This window comes from Molossus molossus, unplaced genomic scaffold (assembly GCF_014108415.1).
Source record: "Molossus molossus isolate mMolMol1 unplaced genomic scaffold, mMolMol1.p scaffold_m16_p_5, whole genome shotgun sequence".
Classification (NCBI taxonomy): Eukaryota; Metazoa; Chordata; class Mammalia; order Chiroptera; family Molossidae; genus Molossus; species Molossus molossus.
In genome coordinates, this window is record NW_023425388.1 from 37,672,465 (window position 1) to 37,696,570 (window position 24,106).

Here is a 24,106-nt window from a genome sequence, read left to right on the forward strand (position 1 = left end):
CCCAGACCACATGAGTTTTTACCTTGGTCAGGAGGTTAGTTAAGGAATTTTTGAATCTCTATCCAAGCGTCCTAGGACCCCAAGTTTGGATTTAAGTCTTTCCAATATGCAGTAAACAAACCAGTGTGGCAAAACAGCCAGAGCCACAAGAGATAAGAGTATTTGAGTCTATAAGTAAAGAAGTGCATTAAATGATCTTACAGCTTACAAAGAAAACAGACCTGGCAATCTCTTTTATATCCCCGAGACCGTAAGAACAGTCACTCTGACTTCTAAATAACTAAATTAGAAATGAGCCTCAGAGCACAACCACTTAAAAGTTGAAGACTGCCAGTACAGAACAATGTCAACTGGATTTTTTAGGTTGTCTGTCTTCTGTAGACCTTCAGTCTTCAAAACATGAATATTCATTTGAATTAGGAAAACCACTGGTCACATTAAACCACTTCACGGTATCACTCAACACGACCCTGTGTTCAGTGCCTGGAAAAGGTGATATTTCCCTCAGCTCTATCTTCTGACGGAAAATGCCATCCGGCAGTCTCAGTCCATTGCTGCCCACGGGCTGTGATCTCGGAAGCAGCTTCACACCGAAGAATAATGCAGGCCCATGTGAAATCCCACCGTCACCCCCAGAGGCATCAGACGCCCAGGACTCACTCCACCTTTTGTTTCCCTTGCTGAAATACAAATGTGCTTCTGACCTTTCTCTCCTCGCTTCTTCTTCGTTCTGTCGATATGGTCCTTGAGTTGAATGCGGACCTGTCGTTCATTCGGCTGGTCTCGTATAAATGGGTGCTTCATCAGTTGCTCTGTGGCTGGTCGCTGGCTGTGATTCTTTACCAAGCAGCTCTCAATAAATGACTGAAATTTTTTTGACCTGTCAAACAGAAGAGATGAACCACAGATTGAAAGACAATCCACAGAAAGACAAACTTATATATTTTTGGAAATGCTAGACTGAAAATAATTTTTAAAAAGTAGGTCCAATCAGTCAACTGCGAGACCAACCCATCATAAAGTAGGCCTAGCCCTCTCCTAGGCACAGGGGGTCCAAAGGTGTTGTCACCACCAACACACAATTCATGCTACTTCTGGTAGTGATTATATGTGAAAGTATTTTTTGCAGTTTATACAGAATATCTCACAGAAAATGAAAGGGAATCAGAGAAGAGAAAGCCCCCTGGGAATCATACCTGGAAGTCCTGTTGGAACAAGAGAACCACAGCTGGGTCCTAAAGAATTAGGAGGAAATCACTCTGGGGAGAGGACAGTTCAAGGAGGTATGAAATTAGTGAAAAACTGCAGCTGTGAGTGAGCACACCGCATGTCAGGGGACATGGGGGTGAGCTGTCTAAATAAGGCAGAAAATGCAAGCTGTAAATCAAGGTTGGTAGGGGATTCCATTTTGTAAAATGAGCAAGATTCTTCTATGGCAAAGTGAACCTGATTTAGCACATTTTTAAATTGGTAATTGCAGAATCACTTTTGAACTTTGCTTTCCAATGAATGAGGACAGGATGTATGTATATGCTTACTATCAACCCAAGGACTTAGAAACGTAACTTTAAGGGGCTAAGTTCATACCCAGAGGCAAATTATCTCTCTCTAGAAAGGCACTATTTCCTAGAGATACACCCTGTGCCCCAGACGCACAGGGGCAGAGGAGAGCTGCTGAGCGATAACCACACCAATGATTAGGGCAGCAAGTGCACCATGTGGTAGAAATTAACGGTGGACTTTAGCTGTGATTCATGAGTTGAGCACACATGTTCCTGCTGCAAGTTCCAAGAAATTTTACAGCATGACAAATAATTAAGCTCATAACTCTACAACATGCCTTTCCAAGGAATTCCATTGGTAATATGGCACATCACCCTCAGAGACCTTGGCAGAACTCCGGTCACCCCACTCCGGGTCCCCACCCTGCTCAGAGAAGAAGAAAATCCATTTTGTGCTCTCTGTCGCCCTCTTGTGAAGCACTGTGGCGTTACAGGAGCAAATTCCAGGAGCAAGCCTTTCTCGTTTAGCAGCAGGCCCTACCAGTGGGTGTTTGCATGAGTGTGTGTGTGTGTGCCTGTGAGTGTTGTGTGTTTACCTAAGGCCTGAAAGGTGTCCTCAACCACGCAGAAGATAACGGTGAGCATGTTCAAGATTCAAATGCGAGAGGACATTCGTCTATGCACCACTCTTAGTCCTGCCCAGATCAAAGCAGTTTCTCACCTTTTCCCAGGTTTGCAAAGTAGTGAATTATTGACATTTTTTTCTTCCCTAACTTTCTAAGCTATGTTCAAGCGTTTAAAGTATTTTACATAGAAGTAAAGGTAACCTGCTAAGCTTGGGGTCACCTCAGGATGAATCGGCACTGGACTAGAAACAGTAACAATAGGGTGGAAACTCTGTGCACCTCCCTGTATGTCCTTCAGTCCATACCTGCCTCCTCCACACTGCAAATCCTGTGCTCGGTGTGCTTGAGTCATGTTTGATCGTGAGCACACTACCTGCTCTTACACGTTTGATGAACAAATGAAAGCATGAATGGGTATCGGATGCCAGCTCTGTACAAGGGCTGTCATGGCTACCTTCCAACCCATGTCCGTGAGGGCCAGAGAGGGGGCTTGGGGAGTACATACTACTTGATAGTCTTTCTCAGATCCATCAGGTAAATCTGTGGAGGCACAAATTTGATTTCACCTAAGGAGAGACCTTGCAAAGAAACCCCATAATGAATTAATGGACTCTCCTAAGGAATCAACGGAAGAGAATGAGGTTAACCTGCATAAAGCAATAAACTGCACAAGGTGCTTTTCGAGGTAGAAAATCAATATTAGAAAAATGAAAACAAACACAAATTCAGACAGAAAGCTACTAAATATTCACAAAGAATGCAAATGGCAGTTCTCTTGTTCCTGCTGGCTACTAAAAGGATGTGCTCATTTTTTATGAAGTGGTCAGCTGTTTATTAGAAGATAAAAAATAAAAGAAATCACACGCAATTTAAAAACAAGACCCAGACGTAATAGGCTGTCTATTCCATTCCCCACTACCGACATCTCAAAAAAGTCAGAGAAATCTCCAGGATGACAGCGTGTTCAGGAGGTTTAATGGAACCAGCTTAGTACTGGGTCATTTCTCCAGAATCTCTCCTTTGGGCCCAAAGGGTGGGCCAAGACACAGAGCCACAAAGCTGGCAATGTATTCCACATCTTCTTCCAACGGCACTGTGTTTGAAGAGAAAATAATGCTTACATAAAACAAGTCTTCAAAAAAGATTCGTTGTCTCTTATTTAAGTTAGTGTGACCAGAGAATCAATAAACTTAATTACACATTTAATTAAAACTGAAAACACCACCTATGTCGAACACCACTTGGCTGTTTGCTGAGCGGTCGGTCTTAAGGGTTTAAAGTACATTTATATAACTTTATTGTTAGAATCTCTGCTGCCAGTAATTTAGTTCTGTCTTTTTTTTTTTTTTTTAACGCCTAAGATTAGTAATACTAATTTCCCAAGGGTTGGCATGGAGAAATAAATGTTAATGATTAGTGCTTATAGTCTGAGACACTGGTTCTTATAATACCAGTGTCACTGAACACTTTATCCTCCCAGGTTTTTCCTGTTCATACATTAAACTGTGTTAAAGAAATTAAAAGTGCCTGAACGATTATTACATTAATTATTATAACTAGCTGGGCTAAAAGATTTTGATAATCATAGGACTGACTCCCTAAATGCAATTTGACTTTTAAAATTTGTATTTGCCCAGAACTGTCCTTTTTTTCTACTTTGGGTTCTATCATCTACTGTGTGACTTTGGGCAAATTACTTAACTTTTCTGTGCCTCAGTTTCCCTGGCTGCAAATGGGGATATTAAGTACTTATCTCAAAAGACTATTGTAATAATTAAATGAGTTAATTCATGTAAAATACTTATAACAGTGCCTGTTGCATGTAAGTACATGTATTTACACAATAAATGCTGTAAATGTGTTTGCTATTATTATTATTGTTATTATTATTATTACTACTGTGATGACAATATCCCAGGAACCTCTAACCATTATCAGGCTTGAAGAACAAGTATATTATAGTGTTATTTAAGGGAATTATTTCACACATATATTTGAATTAGATATGCTAGTAGGAAGAGTCAACAGGACTGTTATTTCCAAGAAGACTGCAGAAAAGGTTAATTTAAAAAGTTTGTGCAGCAATTTTTTTCATTTTAATAAAGTAAAAAGTACTAACAAATTTCATCTATTTGAAGTACTTTCTAGAATTTGCTATTATCACTATTTTATTTAGAACACACACAAAAATAGCTTTGTCATTTGTTAACACGAAAGTGCCTGATGCCCCACCAGGAATCAGAACTGCTGTTTCACAAGATGAGAGGCGTTACTGTGGGTTCCAGGAGGCTCTACCCGCGATGAGCCTGGGACTCTGGACAAGCCAGTTAACCTCGTCGAGCCTTGCAGTCCTAGAGCACAGTGTGAGTCTCGCCTCTTTCCAGTGATAAGAAGTTATGATTCTTCTAATGATCTCAGTTGGGCACTGCTCTGTCTGTGTGGAATCTTCCCATTCAAAGGGCACACGAAAAGAACAAGACCAAGCACCTTTTACGAGAACGAGTCATCCCATCCTCCCCCAGAAACTCCCCGAAGGAGCTGCAGCGCCGAGCATGCGCGGGGCAGGGGAGGGCGGGTGCACACACAGTGGGAAGAGATGGGAGGAAAACGTCCGGTGAAGATGTTCCACCCACGTGGGTTGACTCTGGGCACACACAGAGACAGGAGGAGGAAATGGGAGTCCCAATGTACTGTCCATTTGCTGGTGGTGGCTGGAGACAGAGGGCGAGGGCATCCTTGCTCTCTTCTGACCATCCTTCCAGAGACCTAGACACGAATGCCCGAGACAGCTGAGCAGTGGCTGGAGGTCTGCCCGCATGACTTCCTTAGCTCTCGGCGCTCTGCCTCACGTTGCAGGCAAGGGAGGGCCGGGCTCTTGCTGGGGGCGATGCTTTCCTGTCTTTTCCAATGAAGGGGCAAGCACAGTGCCACTGCCTTTCTTTCCCTGATAGTACGGTGCAAGGAGAAAATGTTTAAGAGTGGTGCAGCTCATTGTCTCCCACACTGACCTTGAACTTCAGGGGCCAGGTGGTGCAGTGTAAAGAACGTGGGTTACAAACTGGGAAACTAGACTGTATACCCTGTGCAAGCAGCATAACCTACGTGAACCTGTCTCTCGTCTATAAAATGAGGACTCAGAGCATTTTTCTGTCAGGGCTGCGGCTAAGATTTTATATATATATATATAAATTTACACACACACACACACATGCGCGTGCACACATGCACATACAAATTACTGAGTCTACAACACGTATATTGCTTATGTCTTATATGTTGTAGATTCAGCAATGTTAGTTGGAAATGACCCCAACTTGAATGCTTAGAATGAAGAATTCACGGCCCATCTCCATCACGACGGCGCCCCCTTTGGAAATATGTTCATATTACATGGAGAACAGTGCACTTGATCTGATTACTTATTTAGGTAGAGAACAGCTGGATATAAAAAAACATTTTGGAGTTTTGTTTCTTCTGATGTGGCACGAATACCCTTCCCTTAAAAAAATAAAAGGAAAAAAAGCAAAATGTTCCACTTCCTCCCAAACATTAGAGCATATTCAAGCAAACCTTATTTTAAATCACTGTGGACCTGAATTTTTAAGACAGAGAGTTGACCCTTGAGCAGCACAGGTTTGAAGTGCACAGGTCCGCTTCTATGTGAATTTTTTCCAATAAATACAGAGTTGGTTCTCCATATCCCCGAATTTCACATCTGCAGATTCAACGAACTGCAGGTACGGAGGACCGACTATCTGCATGGATTGATGCACTTTACACGAGGGACTTGAGCATTCACGGAGGTCCTAGAAGCAGCCCCCAAGAATATCAAGGGATGACTGGAGTTAAGATTTTAGAGGGGTCAGTAGTTTTATGTGGATTTGTGAATGCACATAACTGTGGGTCGATGGTCACCTGCACTCTGAAGTGTTTAAATATTTTCACTTAGAAACTGGAATTCCATTAGGGAAAATGGGAGCCACACCAAGAGTCCTGTGGCTGGGGCTGCATGATCATCTTCGAAGGCCAGGCTCTGCGTGGGAGAGAGTACTTTACAGGGCTCTTGCTCCTCCTACTCACTAGCAAATAATCAGAGTTATTTCCCCTCTCCCAACTGGCCACATGGGACCCATGTTCCTAACTGGCTTTCCTCCTGAGTCAGGGAAGGGCATGCAAGGAGGCTGGGTGACATGAAACCGGCCCGGCCTCCTCACTGTTCCTGGTCTGACAAGTTCCCTGCAGGGTAATCAAAATCCTTGTTGTCACCCCGGCCAGGTGGCTCGGTTGGTTGGAGCATTGTCCTATACACAAAAAGGTGGTGGTTTCAATTCCCAGTCAGGGCCTGTACGTAGGTTGTGGGTTTGATCCTTGGTTGGGGCGCAAACAGGAGGCAACCAATTGAGGTTTCTCTCTCACATCGATGTTTCTCTCTCTCTCTCCCTCCCTCCTTTTTTTTCTCTAAGATTAAAAAAAAAATTCTCGTTATCAAAGGTTTGAAGCAGAAAAGACAGACTGTATTTTCCGCAAAGTTTGTATTTCTCAAACAAGGTCAATGCAGGGTAGATTTTGGGGGGACAATGAGAACTAAGACCATAGGAGAGGGATGATCACTCTTCTGAGGGGCCAGGCCAGACAGGTCATGCAAAGGACAGTGCAGGCCAGGATAGGAGGAAACAGGACAAGTGCAAAGACCAACCAACTCCAGCTTCTGAGCTGGCGAGAGGGGGCAACTGGGGCAGGACAATCTCTTACCCTAAAAGGGCAGAGGAGCCCTCGGTGGGGTAACACTGCATCTGCATCACCCCAGCACCAAAGGCCAGATATCTTCGTGTTATGCTCAGTCACCAGATTTTTAACAATTGTCAATTCATATAAATATTTCTAAAACATGTTGTGTGGTTACTCAAACAAAACATGTGTGTGGATGGCCCACCTGTCCTCTGTGGGGAAGCTGGAAACGTCTGTCCAGTGGCAGTACAGGGGGAGAAGAAGGGACAGGGTGAGAGAGGCCCACTGTATACAGCAGGCCCCACGGGGAGGCAGGGCGTGAAAGACAAGCAGAAACCCAGCAGAAGGCTTTGTAGTGCCGCTGCCACGTCCAGGGGACAGAACGGAGCGGCCTCCTCTCCCCAGCAATCTGTTCCAGGGAGAAAGGAGGAAGCCGGCCGAGCACCCGGGCGATCACGTGCTGTGCCAGTGCCCAATGGAGGGCTGTTGCTGGGGAGGGATGGTCGTCTCACACCACAGTGACCCTCTGGAGAGAGAAGCCGGAGCGAAGAATGCTCTGCCTCCTTGTTACCAATAGCAACTCTCTCTCTTCCTGCAGCCTTGGCAACTCCAGGGCTGTCGTTCCTTCTGGCTGTCTCCTTCCCTTCCTCAGTGCAGTGTGCCTTTGTCTGGTTCCACCAGGGTGGCTATGCCATTCCTGGGTGACTGACAGTGATCAGGGATGCTCTCTGCATAGTGGAGAGTGAAACTGTGGGTGGGTGAGACACAGGAGGGTTCTGGTCCAGGGCCTGGCCATGCAGTGGCATGAAAGGGGGTAGAATGCTCTAACTGCACAGATGTCTCTGGAAAAGGACAGGAGGTCGCAGGTGGCCCAGGAATTGGCCCCTGTGCAAGGGGAATCAGAGGTTCAAGAATGCATCAGGAAGGATGCACCATGCCGCAGGGGTGAAGGAGGGAGCAGTGCATTTTTGTTACAAACTCCTAAGGCACAAAGACCCTGATATAAGTACAACATGTCAGAAGTCCAACCTCTAGCCCAGTGGTTCTCAACCTTCCTGATGCCGCGACCCTTTAATACAGTTCCTCATGTTGTATGTGGGCGTATCTGCATGTGGGCGGACCCGCCTGGAGACGGATAGAGGAGCGGTGTCTCGTTCCTAAGACTATCGGAAAGAGGTGTTTCCCGATGGTCTTAGGCAACCCCTGTGAAAGGGTCCTTTGACCCCCAAAGGGGTTGCAACCCACAGGTTGAGAACTGCTGTTCTAGCCTGACCTGTCAAACTGTTTCCCAAACTTCAGGCAATCCTACACTGCTGACAGTTTCCACCACACCTTTACACCACCCATACTGGAATTCACTTCGTATTTTACTTTAAATCACTGGTTTTTGTGACTAAGGTTATTAAATGGGAAGGCTATATCACTACCCCAGATAAGAAGCCAGTGTCACCTGTTGTAAGAGAAAACAATAGAAAAACTACAAATGTTCATGCATAGACCCATGAAATCATCTCACATACTAGTGGTGTGTATATGCACTTGGAGAATTATTGTCTTAAAAAGTAGAAGCTAAGTCAGCCAATCTAACGAATTGACTCTCTGAACTATCACCCTCTATGATGTGATGTTCTGTGCTGCCAGAAGAGATATTACTTGGGTTCCACTACCCATTTTAACTAAGAGCTCCTTACCTTAAAGGTGTGGGGGTACAGACCTAATGTAAATACAGTAGTGCCCCCTTATCCACAGGGATGCATTCTGAGACCCCCCCCCCCAGTTGATGCCTGAAACCACAGATAGTACAGAACCCTACACATGCTATCTTCTTTACTATACATACACACTATGGAAAACTTTAATTTATAAATTAGGTATAGCAAGAGATTAAAAATAGCTAATAATGAAATAGAACAATTATAACAATAACTGCAGTGAAAGTTATGTGAATTTGTTGCTCTCAAAATATCTTATTGTAATGCAATCGCTTTTCTTCTTCCTGTGATGATGTGAGAGGACACAGTGCCCACGTGATGAGCTGAAGTGAGGTGAATGATGTAGGCACCGTGATGCAGCGTTAGACTTTGGTGGATCACCTGTTCCAGGTGGTCATGGACCACTATGCCATGATGATGTCAATGGTTGGGGAAATTTAATGTTTTGGGATAGCAAGTTGACCGTGGGTAACTGAAACCTCGGAAAGTAAATCTGTGGATAAGGAGGGTCTACAATAGTACTCAATATGTATTTTAAGATGAATGACTCATATGTATTATCACTCTCCACGCCTTAGTGTATATAGTCTAATCCGTCAGCAGGATATAAGTATTTGAGTTAATCCAAAAAAGAATCCCAGGGAAACCCTGCCCTTGGATCTGTAAAACACGGAAGATCAAACTCACCACTTCTTAGACTTCAGCCGAGGTGCTGGGTTCCGGGGGATGAGGAAGAGGGCTCTCATTGGGTGCATGTCACAGAGAGCTGCAAGAGACCAAAACAAGGGCCAGCTCCAGTTAGGAGGCCAAACCCACGCCGAGCTCATCCTAGCTGTGCAGACAGTGCTGCCGAATGGCTCCCCACGTCCATGCATGGCCAGTAAGCAGACTCAGATCACAAAGCTCCCATCTGATGAGCTCTTTACAGAGCTGATACCTAACTACAGGCGTCCCATAGAATACAGCTCGCTTCAGCTAGATAGTCACATTTCTACTTTGACTTTACATCTAAGGAAACAAAGTTAAAGGGTCAACAACTTTTGCTTTGTTATAAATAACCATCTAAGAGTCAAAGTAAACAACATCAAAATATCAACTACCATGAAAACGGTAAGTTATTTTTAATTCGTAAAAGCTTAAGTGTTAAAATAAAGGATTTTTGATAATCCATGGTCTCTTATGCACTGAAGTCTCATTCAAGTGCAATGGTAACCCTGGCCAGTTTGGCTCAGCAGTTAGGGCACCAGTCTGAGGACCAATGAGTGGCGGGTTCGATTCTTGTCAAAGGCATGTACCTGGGTTGCGGTTCGTCCCCGGCCCTGGTTGGGATCATGTGGGAGGCAACCAGTCCATGTGGCTCTATCACATAGATGTTTCTCTGTCTCTGTCTCCCTCCCGCCCACTCTATCTAATGATAAATAGAAAAATATTATCAGGTGAGGAATTAAAACAAAAAACAAAAAACAAAAAAACCAAATGCAATGTTAGCTACATAGAATTCTGGAATATAAAACATTAGACCAGACACCTTTCTCTCTGTATTTCCAAACATCCTGAATGGCTTTTCGGGTTTTATGATGGGCTTTTGTTTTGTTATGTTTTGTTTCATTCCCTGGCCCCAAGAAGACCAGAGGGTTAAGGCAAACAAAATCTGGCAGGACAATTATAAAAATATCTCAACTTGTAAACATGACATTATCGTTTATAGTGAAAGCACTCAAACATTCTTATTTTAATCAAAATATTCCACAAGTTTACTTTTCAAATATCTGGCAGTATCTTTTCCTCTGTGCCTAGAATAAGAATATATTCTCCCCAAAAACTAAAGAATTCTGTGGGCTGGAGCTTATTTTTAGCCCCTTCAACTACTCATCACAAATGATAACATGGTTTTAAGACTGTAATGTATTATTCTATTAGCACTGTGGATGAGGGAAATTTGTCAACAAAGACTCCAAATCAATCCTGTTACAGATACATTCTACCAACTCTAGAGTGAGAAATAAGAAAACTAGAATGACTTGAAGGTAAAAAAAGAAAAATCATAGACGCATAACCACCTGTCATGTAAATATGGGGCCTCAGAAAGCAAACGCCAAGGTGTTATCAAAGGTGAGAGGAAGCCACTTCTGCCCCAGGGAAAACAGGGAGGGAGCCAGGGAAGGCTGGGAGTCACCAGCCTGCTGGGCAAGTCCAACTGGCGTGGGGTGAGAGGGACAAAAAGTAGGCAGAAGTGTGTGCAGGGTCCTACCGTCTAAGGGAACGAAGGCTTAAAACTGAGGGGTGAAGTTACCTACAGAGAAATCCTCTCTCTTCCGGGAAATGGTTTGCCTTACAGCCCTGCCACGCTGGGTCCCTGCTGGGGACTGGCCCTTGGCAGGTGCGGCCGCTGGCCGGGCCATGGCAGCAGCTAGGCCCCCGGTCAACGGCGCTTCCTGCACCGAAACCTCTGAGGCCCATGCCCACGGCCACCATGGGCTTGGCAGAATCACGCCGCAATGCCCATATTTCAGGTCTCAAGGAATTTGCATTTCTCCAGATAGCCAGGGCCCTGGCCACTCTGCCTGAAGTACGCAGGGGAAGCTGAACATCTGGACATCAGTATTTTCACAGGGGTGGAGGCAGCTGGCTGGAAGTGTTTGTGGAGCCCATGCACTGAAAATCAGCTTTGACCTTTTGTTTAGAGGTGACGGTCTTCGCTGGTTGGTCCCAGTTTTATGTGAGGTGAAGGGTAGTTTAAGAATCAACTGTACATCAAATCTGTAAAAAAACAAGTCTCCCCAAAGTTTGCCTCCCTTTTCTCCCTTCCCCCTCATAAATTCAAGATCCCCACACCGCTCAGACATGAATGGATTCCTGGTTGATTTAAGATGAACCCGCTTTCTAAAGACGCCAGCTCGAACCCCTGCAGGGCTCAGTGGAGAGGAAGTAAAGCTACTGCGGCTCCTGGCACGGGAGCTGCGGTGCCCGCGGAGCAGACCAGCAAGGACTCCGCCCGGAGGAAGGTACTTACGGGGAGCACCTTCTGCCATCTCGATCGCGGTGATTCCCAGAGACCACAAGTCACTCTGGAAGAGAAGGAAGGCACAGACACAGGCATGAATGCAGTCCGCAAAGGATAACCCGCTTAAACCTGGTAATTGCTTCAGAACTGCCTGTGGGAAAACCATTCAGCCGTCTCTGTACAAACCTATTTCAGCTGTGAAGCTTCCCAGGAGCAAGAGTCTCTTCACGTTCATTGACGTTACCTTTCACGGTGCCTGGCACACAGTGAGGTCCCATTGTATGAAAAATGGGTATACGGTTTAAAACATTAATGTATCACTATTTGGGGTGGTGAATACACAATATACTATATAGATGATATATCATAGAATTGTACACCAGAAGCCTATCTAATTTTATTAACCAATGTCACCCTAATAAATTCAATAAAAAATGAATTTATCACAAAAATCTGTCTCTCGCTTGAACCATATGAAATTGCTGCTATCCGACTGTTCTTTCTCACTGTTATCGAGGGATAATTATCATATAATGAACTGCACATGTTTGAAATATACTACTTGAAAAGGTCTGACATCTGTGTACACCTGTGAATCCATCACTACAATTAAGATAATAAACATATCCATCACCTCCAGAAGGTCCCACTGGTCCCTTGGTAGTCTCTCCCTCTGCCCTTCTCATTCTCAGCCCCAGGGCCCATTCCAAGGGAACCGATGATCTGTTTCTGTCACTAGGGATTAGTCTGCATCTTCTAAAGTTTTATATAAATGAAGTCATCCAGTTTCTTTCACTTAGCATGATGCATTTAAGGCCCATCCACGTCCCAGTGTGTGTTACTGCTTTGTCCCTTTTTTTTCAATCCTCACCCGAGGACATTTTTGCATTTATCTTGAGACAGAACAGGAGGGAGAGAGGAGGGAGAGGGAGAGAAACATTGATGTGAGAGAGACACATCGAGTGGTCGCCATCCACACAACTCCAACCGGGGCCGGGGACAAACTGCAACCGAGGTACGTGCCCTTAGTGGGAACCGAAACCAGGACTCTCTGGTCCGTGGGCCGACGCTCCAACTACTGAGCCAAATTGGCCAGGGCTGCTTCGTCCCTTTATATTGCCGAGTACTGTCCACTGTAAGGACACACTACACCTTGCTCATCCATGCACTTGTGGGTGGACTCTTGGATGGTCTTCATTCTAAACTATTACAAATAAAGCTGCTATATCCCTCACAAGCCTTTGTATGGACGAATGCATTTTTTTTTTTTTTAAGTATAGCCAGACGTGGAAGGCTGGCTCATACAGCTGATGCCTACAAGGTGGGGCAAAAGTAGGTTTCCAGTTGTGAGTGTGAAAAACACAGTTTATTCTTGTATTATTATCTATTAATTATTATATTATTTTCCATATGAACAACTGTAAACCTACTTTTGCCCCACCCTGTATTTACAGGCAATTGTTTTTACATAGAAAATTGACAATTTCATGTGGTTTAACCAAGATGAAAGCAGGGAAAGTGGGGTGTGGTGCTGACCGATGTATTTCCAGTGCTGGCACAGAGCCCGCACAGGTGGGCAGGACGTGTTCACTGACCGAATGAACAGCATCTTCTTTCTTGTGAGTAGACTAATACGTGCATAGGAATCCTCTATCCTTATATTCTTTCTTACGCTCAGACTGACTCGGATGCTCTTATCAGAATGTTCTAGGCCAGCACCTCAACCCGAACCTGTGCAGTTTCCATCCTAATGATATATTTCTTCCCCACTCTGTGTCCGTGGCTCAGTAGCCTCCAAATATTGCATAGGATGGAACAACTCAAGAGATGGTGGGAACCAGGTTAGGAAACCCCCAAAAGATGCTTGCTGCTTCAGCTTCCCACAGGTTGGTAAGCAATCACAATGTGAAATTAGTTTCAGTGGCCCACAATCCTGACGAAGACTCTCACCCTCCCATTTAATATATCCTCCATTTCGTATGTTAGTCCCACCTGTAATCTCACTCAAATTACAGAGATCAGAGGTAAGTTTCCTTGCTATTCCCGTCAAACAAATGTCAAGGCCACGTGAAAAGCAGGCATACCTGAAGTAGAACGATGCAATCAATGCTGAGCCATTCCCTAGAACTAACTCAGTGTCCTGTGAGCTACAGCCAGGCCTAGGCGGTACTTGAACAGAGGCTCGTACAATGTGGAGGGGACTTACTAGGGGGTCTAGCCTCTTGCCTAACGTGTATTCTACCTTAGAGCAGCTGGCCAGAACACACATTACACTAGGATCAGGGGGGATTCTTTAATTTATGAGCCCCTCAAACTGTTCACACAAATGTTACAAGTACTTAGCTCAATTAGGGCTAACAACACACCTGCACAATACCACTGTCCCCAGGTTCCAGGTAACTGCTCTGCGCAGAGCACAGCTCAGGAAGGCAACTCTGGTCCTTTGTCTTTGTTATAGTTCAAGATGCATTCAAAGTTTTCATTAGACACACACGCACCCGCGCACACACACACACGGTTTGCACAGCCCAGCAAGTCACCAAGTTTTCCTACAGTCTCCTGGCCTTGTTTAGTGAGGATCCTTCCAGAGCTGAAGGAGGAGGCCTGATCCACCCATTACTGGTTGGCTCAGAAGCAGTAACTGGTAAAGATAAAAACACAGCTCTCTTGAACCTGAGGTTTTTATGGTTGATTGACACAGACAAGGTTGACTGACACAGACAGTCTTTTGGGAACATGATGAAAACACTGAGTCACTCACTGTGCAGGAGGCATTAAACAGGAACACAGCAAGGACAGTCTGGAAACGGTGGGTCGTGTACCGTGGTCAGATTCCGGTATCTCCAGGCCTTGGTAGATCTAGCACCATTTCCCCCACATTCCTAAGAACTGAGTGGTTCTGTACTGTGCAATGAGGTGCAAATATGAAGGTGTGCCCAGCTGGATGCCCCCAACTACCAAAGCTGGGTCAAATGTAAATGGCCTTCAAGTCTAGGAAGCTTGTACTAGCTGCACTTGAAAGAAAATAATGGCTCTGGGTTGAGAAGGGCTCCAGGTGGGTCCTTAGTTGGGGGAAGAAAATGCTCAGAAAACTCAGGCCAACTTCTGTCTTTGGATCTTTGCTCAAGCGTCTTCCTCTGCAGCAATGACTCCAATGATGTGCTCAAATGCAGTGTTCTCAGTGAGGACCTCTGAACCTCTCCCTGAGCACTGCTAGTCCCCCTGCCCCTTTCCCACGTCTGTCCCGCCAAAAACTGATCCCTTCTAACTGTGTAATTTACTCATCACTAATTTGTTGTTTTGTGTTTGCCGCCAACATACCCTAGATGAGAATATGAGGTCCGCCCGGGAGGGCAGGCACCTTTGTTTCGTTGATGGGTGTATTCCAAGCATCTGGAACAGTGCCTGGCACCCAGTAGGCACTTAATCAGTGTTTGTTAAATAAACAAACAAATGAACAACTCATGAGACAGGAGCAAAACCTAAGTGTCCTAAGGCTATTAGATTCCTGGTAGACTGTCTGGTCCAGCAATTTTCACTCTTTTTCATCTCATGGCCCACAGACACTAATTAATAAAATTCTGTGGCACACCAAAAAAATGTATTTTTTTTTTGCCAATCTGACGAAAAAAAAATAGGCATGAATTTGATTCATACACAGCGAATGGCTGTTGTCATTTTTTATTTGACAGTCTAAGGGAAAAGAGGCCAGTGCCCCTGACTACACAGTCAGGTGCTGCACGTTTTAAAAATTCTTGTGGCACACCTGCTGCAGACCACTGAGCTAGTCTACCCTTCACTTCACACAGGAGGAGACATGCCTCCCCGAGATCGCGGGGCAGCTCATTGCCAGGTTCACAGAGCTGGCTGCACAGCCTCCCAGACCAGTTCCCTTTTAAGTGTCACCACAACAGAAAGACCTGACTACTCACCTCCATTTATTCTTCTAAAAACTTACCTGGGTCCGTAAAATAATTGCTCCAGATAGATCCTTACTTTGTTTACATGTAACTGCAGGTGCTGAAACTCCATGAGGCCCCCCCAAAAACCAGTGCTAGGAACTGGCCTCAACTTCTTAGAGGCGGCATGAACAGTCTTTTAAGTCAGATAGACCTGGATTCACATGGAGCTCCTAACTTCACTATGTGCGGGACACTGCCGGGAGCTTAGCCTTCTGAACTGCACAGCCGAGCGCTGCACCTGTGTGCACGCAGGCAGGCTGCCTCGCACAAGGTCAGGCGTACAGTGGCCTCGAGAATATTACTCTCCCTCTCCTCTGCTGGTAGGTGAGGCTGCCTTTCCTGTCCAATGGAGGCGTCTTTACTTCCCCTCTATCTGGTTGTGGTAGACACTGTGTGTTGACTAACCCAACAGACGCTTTCAACCCCATTTCCTTTGCTGCCTTCGTTTATGAGTATGGGAAAGCTAAATGTGTTTGTCCAGACGTCCCTACAGCTAAGGATAACCATTAAGAATGGGATGTCGCTGTGGCCAGTGAGACATAGGCAGACATTTTCTGGGAGCTTCTGAGAAAGCTGTTGTCACTGAAATAAGTGACAAATACAGCTGGTGTCTGGACAACCCTTCCCCACTCCTTAGCGCCTTGAAGGAAAATATGCTCTTTGCAGCTACAGCACCCATCTGGCAAACAGTCAACAAGTTAATGATGACAGGGCAGAAAGGTAGCGGCTTGGGTTTTAAAGACATCAATGAGCCACCACACCAACCCGAACGGCCCACCTTTAGACTTCTGGTGACTTAAGAAACATAAGTACAGCCAAAAGCATTTCTTACTGATAATATGTACACAGCAATAATTTGAGGAAGCGTATTTTGACAGTAGGGAAATGGAAAGAGGTCCCAGTTGTCAGGTGATCCTAGATTTATCCCACAGGAAGCAGAAAGGGTCAGTGAAAGTGAGGAGAGATGCTTCCTTTGTTCACTTCACAACATCTAAGCCCCCAAACAATCCCTTCAAACCAAGGTCACACTATCCCGACTCCTGTGCGTTATCAGTCACATGACCAGGCCAGAACCCGCTTCTTTAAGCCCTCGTCTGACAGCATCATTAGGATCATTTCTGGTTGGGGCTCTCTTGTTTTCCAGAAGGAACATTTATATTCCCGGCTATATATATATACATATATATATATATATATATATATACACACACATATATATATATGTATATGTATATGTATATGTATATGTATATGTATATGTATATGTATATGTATATGTATATATATACACACACACACACACCCCCAGAGCTGCTTGTAAGCTATGCCTAACTGCCCGTGCTAGAGAGCCATAAACCTCCTTGGCAGGCCTTGTTTAAGCCTTTGGATGCATTAGCAAGTCCCAAAGACACTTCAGAACTTAAATATGGGAGAAAATGTTCCAGTTACAACTGGCAAGACAGATCACAGGAGATGAGAAAGGGAAGAGGGAGGAACAAGATGAGGAGAGTCAGGGAGAGAGAGGTTTCCTTTGTGGCCATGGTGTGACTCATTTTGGCAGGAGCCCGGCACTTCATTATTCCAGAGGTGCTGTGCAGCCTGCCCCGCGGCATGATGAATAGCCCAGGCTTGTGCGCATTACAAACAGAACAGAGACGAGCCCACGACTCTTGGTTGGTGGGGGGCCATCTTTAGGCAGGCAACCTGAACACAAGATAGCAGTCCTTTAGGGCTGGGCTGCCCAACATGTGAGGAAAAGAACACTTTCAGATGGCCAATCCAACCATGCAGAGGAAGAGGCAGTGGGGCGCAGAAGAGCCCCGGGGTGCACAGAGCGGCGGAAGGAGCGGAAGAGTGCAGCCAGGTGCGCCTGGCTTTGACTCGCTTGGACACAGCTCATTTGGGGACTTGGGCAAGCCAGTCAACTCCTCCGAGCCCACTTCCTCAACTGTAATGTTGCAGGGTTAGTACGAGAATTCAGTAAGATATATACCAAGTGCATAACATGAGGCAGGGCACATAGTGGGTATTTAAAAAATTCTGGTGTACACAGACCCTGAGGACCAGTTGTCGATGACTGGCAGTTCAGCCAGCACACCTGAGTCAGGTAAAGTGGCAATGAAGTCTGGTACTTAATGGTGCCCACAGAATTAGCTGGGACGCTGCAGGTGTAAACAGGAAGTTTACAGGAAGCACACAGGAAATGGCATGTCCTTCCTCCTCCAGCCCTGCAGCCTCCCCCTACTGGGAGAGTCTAATAAGAAGCCAGATGGACTGGCAGAAACAGGGACAGCCAGACCCATCATCACAATGCAGAGAATAGCAAAGTAGCCTAGGCTTGAAGGACAATAGCTTAATAAGGGGCACAACCAGTATAATGGTTTCACAGACTAGAAAACAGTCTTTCATGGTATAACATTTGTTATTCACTTTTTGGAAATGTTCAGCTGAACAAAGGAAATTGTATTTATTCTGTGTGGTCCTTAAGCGAAACACCGTAATCTAGAGAGAGAAATTGCAGAGAAGCTGATTCTGGCTTAACATGAGCAGACGATTAGAGGTGTGTAATACAAACATAAGGTTCGAATCATATGGTATCGGTGGCTTCTTTTTTTTTAGGTCAAAAACGGCCCAAATAGCAGTACTTTCTAATGACACACACACACATATATTAACCCTCATCTACTAAGTACTTACAAATGAGGCACCAAACTAATTCCTATACATGTTAGCTTATTTTATTCTAACATAACCTCATGATATACAATGTATTATTCCCATTTTGTAGAGGCTCAGAGGGTAAATAACTTCCCTGAGGTAATATCGTCAGCAGGAGACAAAGTCCACATATAGACCAGTCCTCTCCAACTTAGAAGCCTGCCTCTCATTTGCTACGTCATACACTTACATGTTTCATGATATATGCACAGAACCAAGGTGGCGAGTTCAGGGTCACCAAGGATGTTCAAGCACAGGTTGTTAGTAATCCCATTTCACAAATCAAACAAACGGAGGGCAGAAATCTCTAGTCCCTTGATCATCTGCCTTTGTTATCTGACTGAGGGGAAGATGTTGGAAGAAGAGCTCGTTCCCTTCGCCTGGGAATCAGCATGCAGCCTGGAGGAGGTGCTAATGCGCCTGACTAAGGCGTCTCACACAGGCGGCATGGACGCGGAGCGGCAAGAGCTATGTTTAACAGCCGTTTCCACTTCCCACGGGGATAATAGCATGATGTCTGTATTACCCTCCCCTCCTTTCAAACAGGGATAGGACCTTTGTTTGAATCTCAGTGGACAGAGGCCAGGCCTTGTTTGAGAGTGAAACTCTCATTCTGCAATCAAATATTGTCCTCTTGTGTGACACCCTGCATGCATCTCGGTGACTCCAACCAGGCAGGTTGCTCTCTCCATCTCCAGCTAAGCCTCTTACCCAGAGTAGCTCTTTTCATCCTGCCTGAATAAAGCCAATTATCTGTGCATTCTCGCTCTCCAGCCAGCACACAGCCTCCCAGGCCCCGGAGGAGACACATGTGTCTGCAAGCGATCCCTGGCACCTGTGTGCGGAGTCTCATGAACAGAGTATAGGTGGATACTGGGCAACATTAGCACAGACTGAATCAGCGGATGTGGGGTGGGGGTTGAGGGGATATGTCATTTCACTGGACATCTCTTACTTTACTAATTTAATATAAAAGCAAGGCCAGCCCTGGCTGGTTTGGCTCAGTGGTTAGAGTGATGACCCTCGGACTAAAGGGTCAAGGGTTTGAATCTTGGTCAAGGGCACATATGTGAGTTGCAGGTTTAATCCCTGGCCCAATTGGGGTCATGCGGGGGGCAACCAATCGATGGGTGTCTCTCACATCAAGGTTTCTCTCTAGTGCGTGCACTCCCTCATTTCCATTCTATCTAAAAATCAATGGAAAAATATTCGCAGGTGAGGATTAACAACAATAACAGCAACAACAACAACAACAAAGCAAGACCAGTTGGGGGAGGGTGGTGGAGAACAGAACAGACAGATAAATAAAATAAACACTTTAAGTTTTCCACCCACGCGCTATACATCCAGAGGGTGGGGGAGAATAAGACTACTTTATGTGTAGCATGCTGTGAATTGTTCTTTGCACCTAACACTCTACCTTGGGATCTGATGAACTTCAACATGGAGGCTGCCTATTGCTGAAATGGCTACTGGACAGATGTGCTAGTCTTAATTAAACCAACTCCCTATGGATGGGCTTTTGGCTGCCAGGGAGTTTCTTTAGTAAGCGGTTGTGTTAAAGCCGTAAGTGTATAGGGCTATAAAATACTTGACAAATCATATCCAACTGAAATGAAATTCAAATTTTAAAACTAACAATTTAAACAGCCTAAGAATTTTGAACGGTTTTATTAATTTCAAATCTCTTGAATGCTTATTATTAAATGAGAAAGCGTTCATTATTGCCCTACACACTTATCAGGGAAATGAAACCTTTCCTTTTGCTTGAACTGTTTTGACAGAATTTCTGAAAACAAGAAAGGAAGGGCCTCTGGGGGAAAGTGAACACACAGGCAAATGCGATTCTGGTGCTCCTCCTTCTGATGGGTTATTTCCAGTCAGTACTTGCTGCACCCGGTAGACACCAGACAAAGCCAGACTGCAATAAAAAGCATGAGCCCTTCGGACTACTTTTCTAGAGGCCCTTATTTTAAATAGGAGGTCCTTATTTTACTGAATTACTGTAGTTTTTAGAAATACTTAGAGCAGTCTTTAAAGATATCTTAGACAACTCAAAGAATACATAATAATGAATCATCAATCATGTAACAAGACAAATAATAAAACCAAACTACGCTCCTCTCTTTTGCATTCTGCCTTTATTTTAAAGGAAGGGTTTGTGGTAAGGAATCTAATAACGCCCAGTGACTTTCAAGTCACCTTTGATTCGAAACATGCCCTCTAGGCTCAAAGTGTCTGCAGTCCATGAGAGCCCGAAGTGATGACAGCAGTTGCTGAGGCTGGGATACACAGCTTGGTCACATGGGCTACCAACAAACACACAGAAGCAAACCCTTGAACTTGGATGGAGTTGCACAAGAAGTTTTTATTCAAAAGCTGCGCACACAGATACAACTTGACTAATTCCTTACACATAGTGGATACTAAATACGCTGAGTGAATGAATAAATGGTTTTGAAAGTCAAAGTATTGTCAAGTTGTCTCCTGGTAATAAATCATATTCCTAAGAATAGTGAACAGAAAAAAAGATAAGACCCAGTGCCAAGAAAGAAGTAAAAAAAATATTTAAAGAATACTGTCTTTTCTAGTCCACGGTAAAATTGTAAAGTGCTTGAAATGAATCTTCCAAGAACCCCCAAACCTTCCTTTCTGCCCGATCTTCCTAATTTTCACCCTTTTGTCCAGTTCCTTCTTTTACCCATGACAAGTGACCATTGAAGCTCACGTTCTTGCCATGACTTCTTCCTCCGCTGTACAAACTACACTCATGACAATTCTGGTAAATTAATTCATACTAAGGGCTAAATGACTGATATAGTTGAATCTTTACTCTCATCAGAATTCCTTACTTTTTAATTAAAGACACAGAAATTAACCCTCAGTTCTTTAATGTCTCAGGATATTTATAGTCACATGAACCTTCTAGTACCTCTGATATCACCCTTTGCAGCATGAGGCTCCCTGTGGTTACTCATACACTGGGCTTGTCCACACTGAGGGTTATTGCATGGAGCTCCAAATTTTTCACTGATCCCAAACTACATTCCTTCGCCATAATCTGAGGAAAGAGGACCAAGGTCCTAGTTTAATTCTAAGCTTTGGCTTGGCCGGAAGAAAGTCCTCTTCTACTTACTCTACTGAAAACAACTAAATCACTGGGATCTATATTATGTCACGAACAAAAGTCCATATACAAGCTAGCCAGTCACAGCTAGTTAAAAGGCCAGGCTAAGGGTAGAAGTTTGAAACACTCTGATATTCCATGGTATTATACACTAGTCTAAAATATTGGTGGCCCTGATGTAGACTAGTTAGCACTTGTTAAGTATGAATCTAGTTTGAAGAAATGCTTATAGCCAATTATGATGCACATATCTGGTTTGGGACATATTTTTTGTAGTGGCTCCTCTGAAGGGATCTGCAAATTAAATTGTATAAATGTGCTTATCATTAGTAGTTTAAATAAATGACATTTATTTTGGCAAGAGATTAATTTTTAACTTGGCAGCTGTTTCCAGACGGATTATTGTCAGGTTTTGACAGTGACTAACCTTGAAAGAAGGAGGAATTTGCAGGGGATTATTTTGATTTCAGACCTTCAAGCTTGCATTTCTCTAAAGAGGCCAATGATTTTGTCAATGCCCGGGGACACTGGGTGCCGAAAACCCTGCAATGTTTGCATCTTTCTGACCTGATTTCAATAATAAACCCACATATGGAGAACTAAAAATGTTCTTTAAGAAAGGAATTTTTCAAATATACTCTTCAGAGGCTGTTTTGTTGGTAGATTGGAAGTTTATGTAGGAGAACATCTTAGAGGAGTGGGGTACTACAGGGTGGGGCGCAAGTAGGCTTACAGTTGTGAGTATGTGAAACAGACTTTATTCTTGCCTTGCTATTTATCAATTATTGTATTATTTTCCATATGACCAACTGTAAACCTACTTTTGCCCCTCCCTGTATATTGGGAAGCGCTCCGAACAGGGCGTTGGGAGATCTGGGTTCAATCCCAACTGTGAGAAGATCACTGAGTATGCACTCCCAAGTGCCTCGGCCTCAGTTTTCTCATCTGGAAGAGGAGGTTATTTCGAGATGATCATTCAAGTCCGTTGGTGAGAAGTCCATGCACCATGAACCAGCCTAGGTAGTTTCGGGTTTTGCATGAAGTTGTCCTGGGATCTGCACGGAGACCGCAGAGGATCTCTCCACCCACTGCACACTAAAGACCCACAGTGCCTATATTCCAGCTGCCCCCAATTTTAACATCTAAACTTTCAGCCACAAGTCATGACAACAATGTCCTCTGATATTGTAGCTACTGATGAAATAGTAACCCAAAATTGTTTCTGATTCCTGGCTAGCAGAATGAAAAAGAGGAGGGTTTCTTGGAGAAAGGGACAACTTTCACCTCTCTACTTAAATGCTGCTTGGAATTTATTAATAAATTACCAGTTTACAATACAAAGTTACAAGCCACAAATCAAATTTCTATGAAACACCACAACAGGCTACAGAATGTCCCATTTGTTTCTCTCTCTTACTGAAAAGAAACTCCAACAATTAAACTTTAAGCAATGTATTATTGAGGAAGTCCGATTATTTTTTACCAGAAAAAGATGACCCAAGACAACAAATTCATATCTTGGTTTCTTTTAACATAAAAAGTTACCAGAATATATATTTTGCAAAACATCTAAACTATAAGCAAAACAGAATTCTGTTTCCTAATCAGAAGTGAGAGTAAATTAAAAAGAATATGGAATATGGTTTAAACATTTTTTTTAACAAATATTCAATCAGATATGATGGGTGACTTCATTAAAAAGATTCTCACTAGAATGTCTTATCATTTTAAATTCAAATAATGCTTTTTAGTTTTCTTTTTGAATTACATATATCATAAGCCCAAAGCCAGATGAATATTCTCTGAAGGACTCAGGGTGATAGTTTGGGCATTGTTTTGAAACAAAATGAAGTAAGAAGTCATACCTTGAAATCATATGTGGCATCCGGGTTTTCATCACAGGCAATGACTTCTGGTGCCATCCAGTAGGGAGTACCAATGAAAGTATTCCTCCTGCCCACTGTTCGATCAAGCTGGGCACTGACCCCAAAGTCCACTATTTAAGAGAAGGCAAATGAATAAAGTCTATGGTTTTTATATGATGATAAAATGAATGTGTATTTTTGTTAAAGTATACATAACATAAAATTTACCATTTTAAAGGGTTACAGTTCTGTGGCAATAAGTACATTCACATTGTTGGGCAACCATCATCACCATTCAGTTCCAGAACTTTTCACCTTCCCCAGCGGAAACCCTGTACCCATTAAACAATAACTACTCCCTCTCCCCGCCTCCCAGCCCCGGCAAGCACCGTTCTACTTTCTCTGTCTGTGAATCTGACTACTACAGGTACCGCATGGATGTGGAATCATACAGTATTTGTCTTTTTTTGTGACTGGCTTATGTCACTTAGCATAACGTTTTCAAGATTAATCTATGTTTGCAGCATGTGCCAAAACTTCCTTCCTTTTTAAAGCTGAATAATACCCCATTGCATGTAGGTGCCACATTTTTGTTTATCCATTCATCTGTGGATGGAGACTTGGGTTGCTGCTTCCTTTTTACTGTTGTGAATGTGTATTTTTAAATTGCGTGTATAAATGGATAAAGTATACCAAGGAAGAAATCGAAAGTGTTATATTTGGTTATGCTAAGGCTTCATGGGGACCAAAAATAGCTGTTCAATAAAAACCAAGCTTGGTTGCCAACACAAAGGGTAATGTTTAAGACGTTCAAAGACAGTGATTAAGAACTAAAGTTCTGGACTCAGACTGCCTATGTTTG

At 43.9% G+C, this 24,106-nt stretch overlaps 1 protein-coding gene across 9 annotated transcripts in view; it reads right to left on the minus strand.

The window, feature by feature from the left end:
- Positions 1-24,106, minus strand: part of TNIK (TRAF2 and NCK interacting kinase) — a 360,673-nt gene that overhangs the window by 114,473 nt on the left and 222,094 nt on the right. For all 9 annotated transcript variants that reach the window (XM_036242368.1, XM_036242367.1, XM_036242362.1 and 6 more), the window contains exons 7-10: positions 23,245-23,375; positions 11,582-11,636; positions 9,256-9,334; positions 705-880 (exon numbers count right to left, since the gene is read on the minus strand). In XM_036242368.1, the coding sequence (XP_036098261.1) occupies positions 705-880; positions 9,256-9,334; positions 11,582-11,636; positions 23,245-23,375 (441 nt within the window). The remainder of the gene's footprint in view (positions 1-704; positions 881-9,255; positions 9,335-11,581; positions 11,637-23,244; positions 23,376-24,106) is intronic.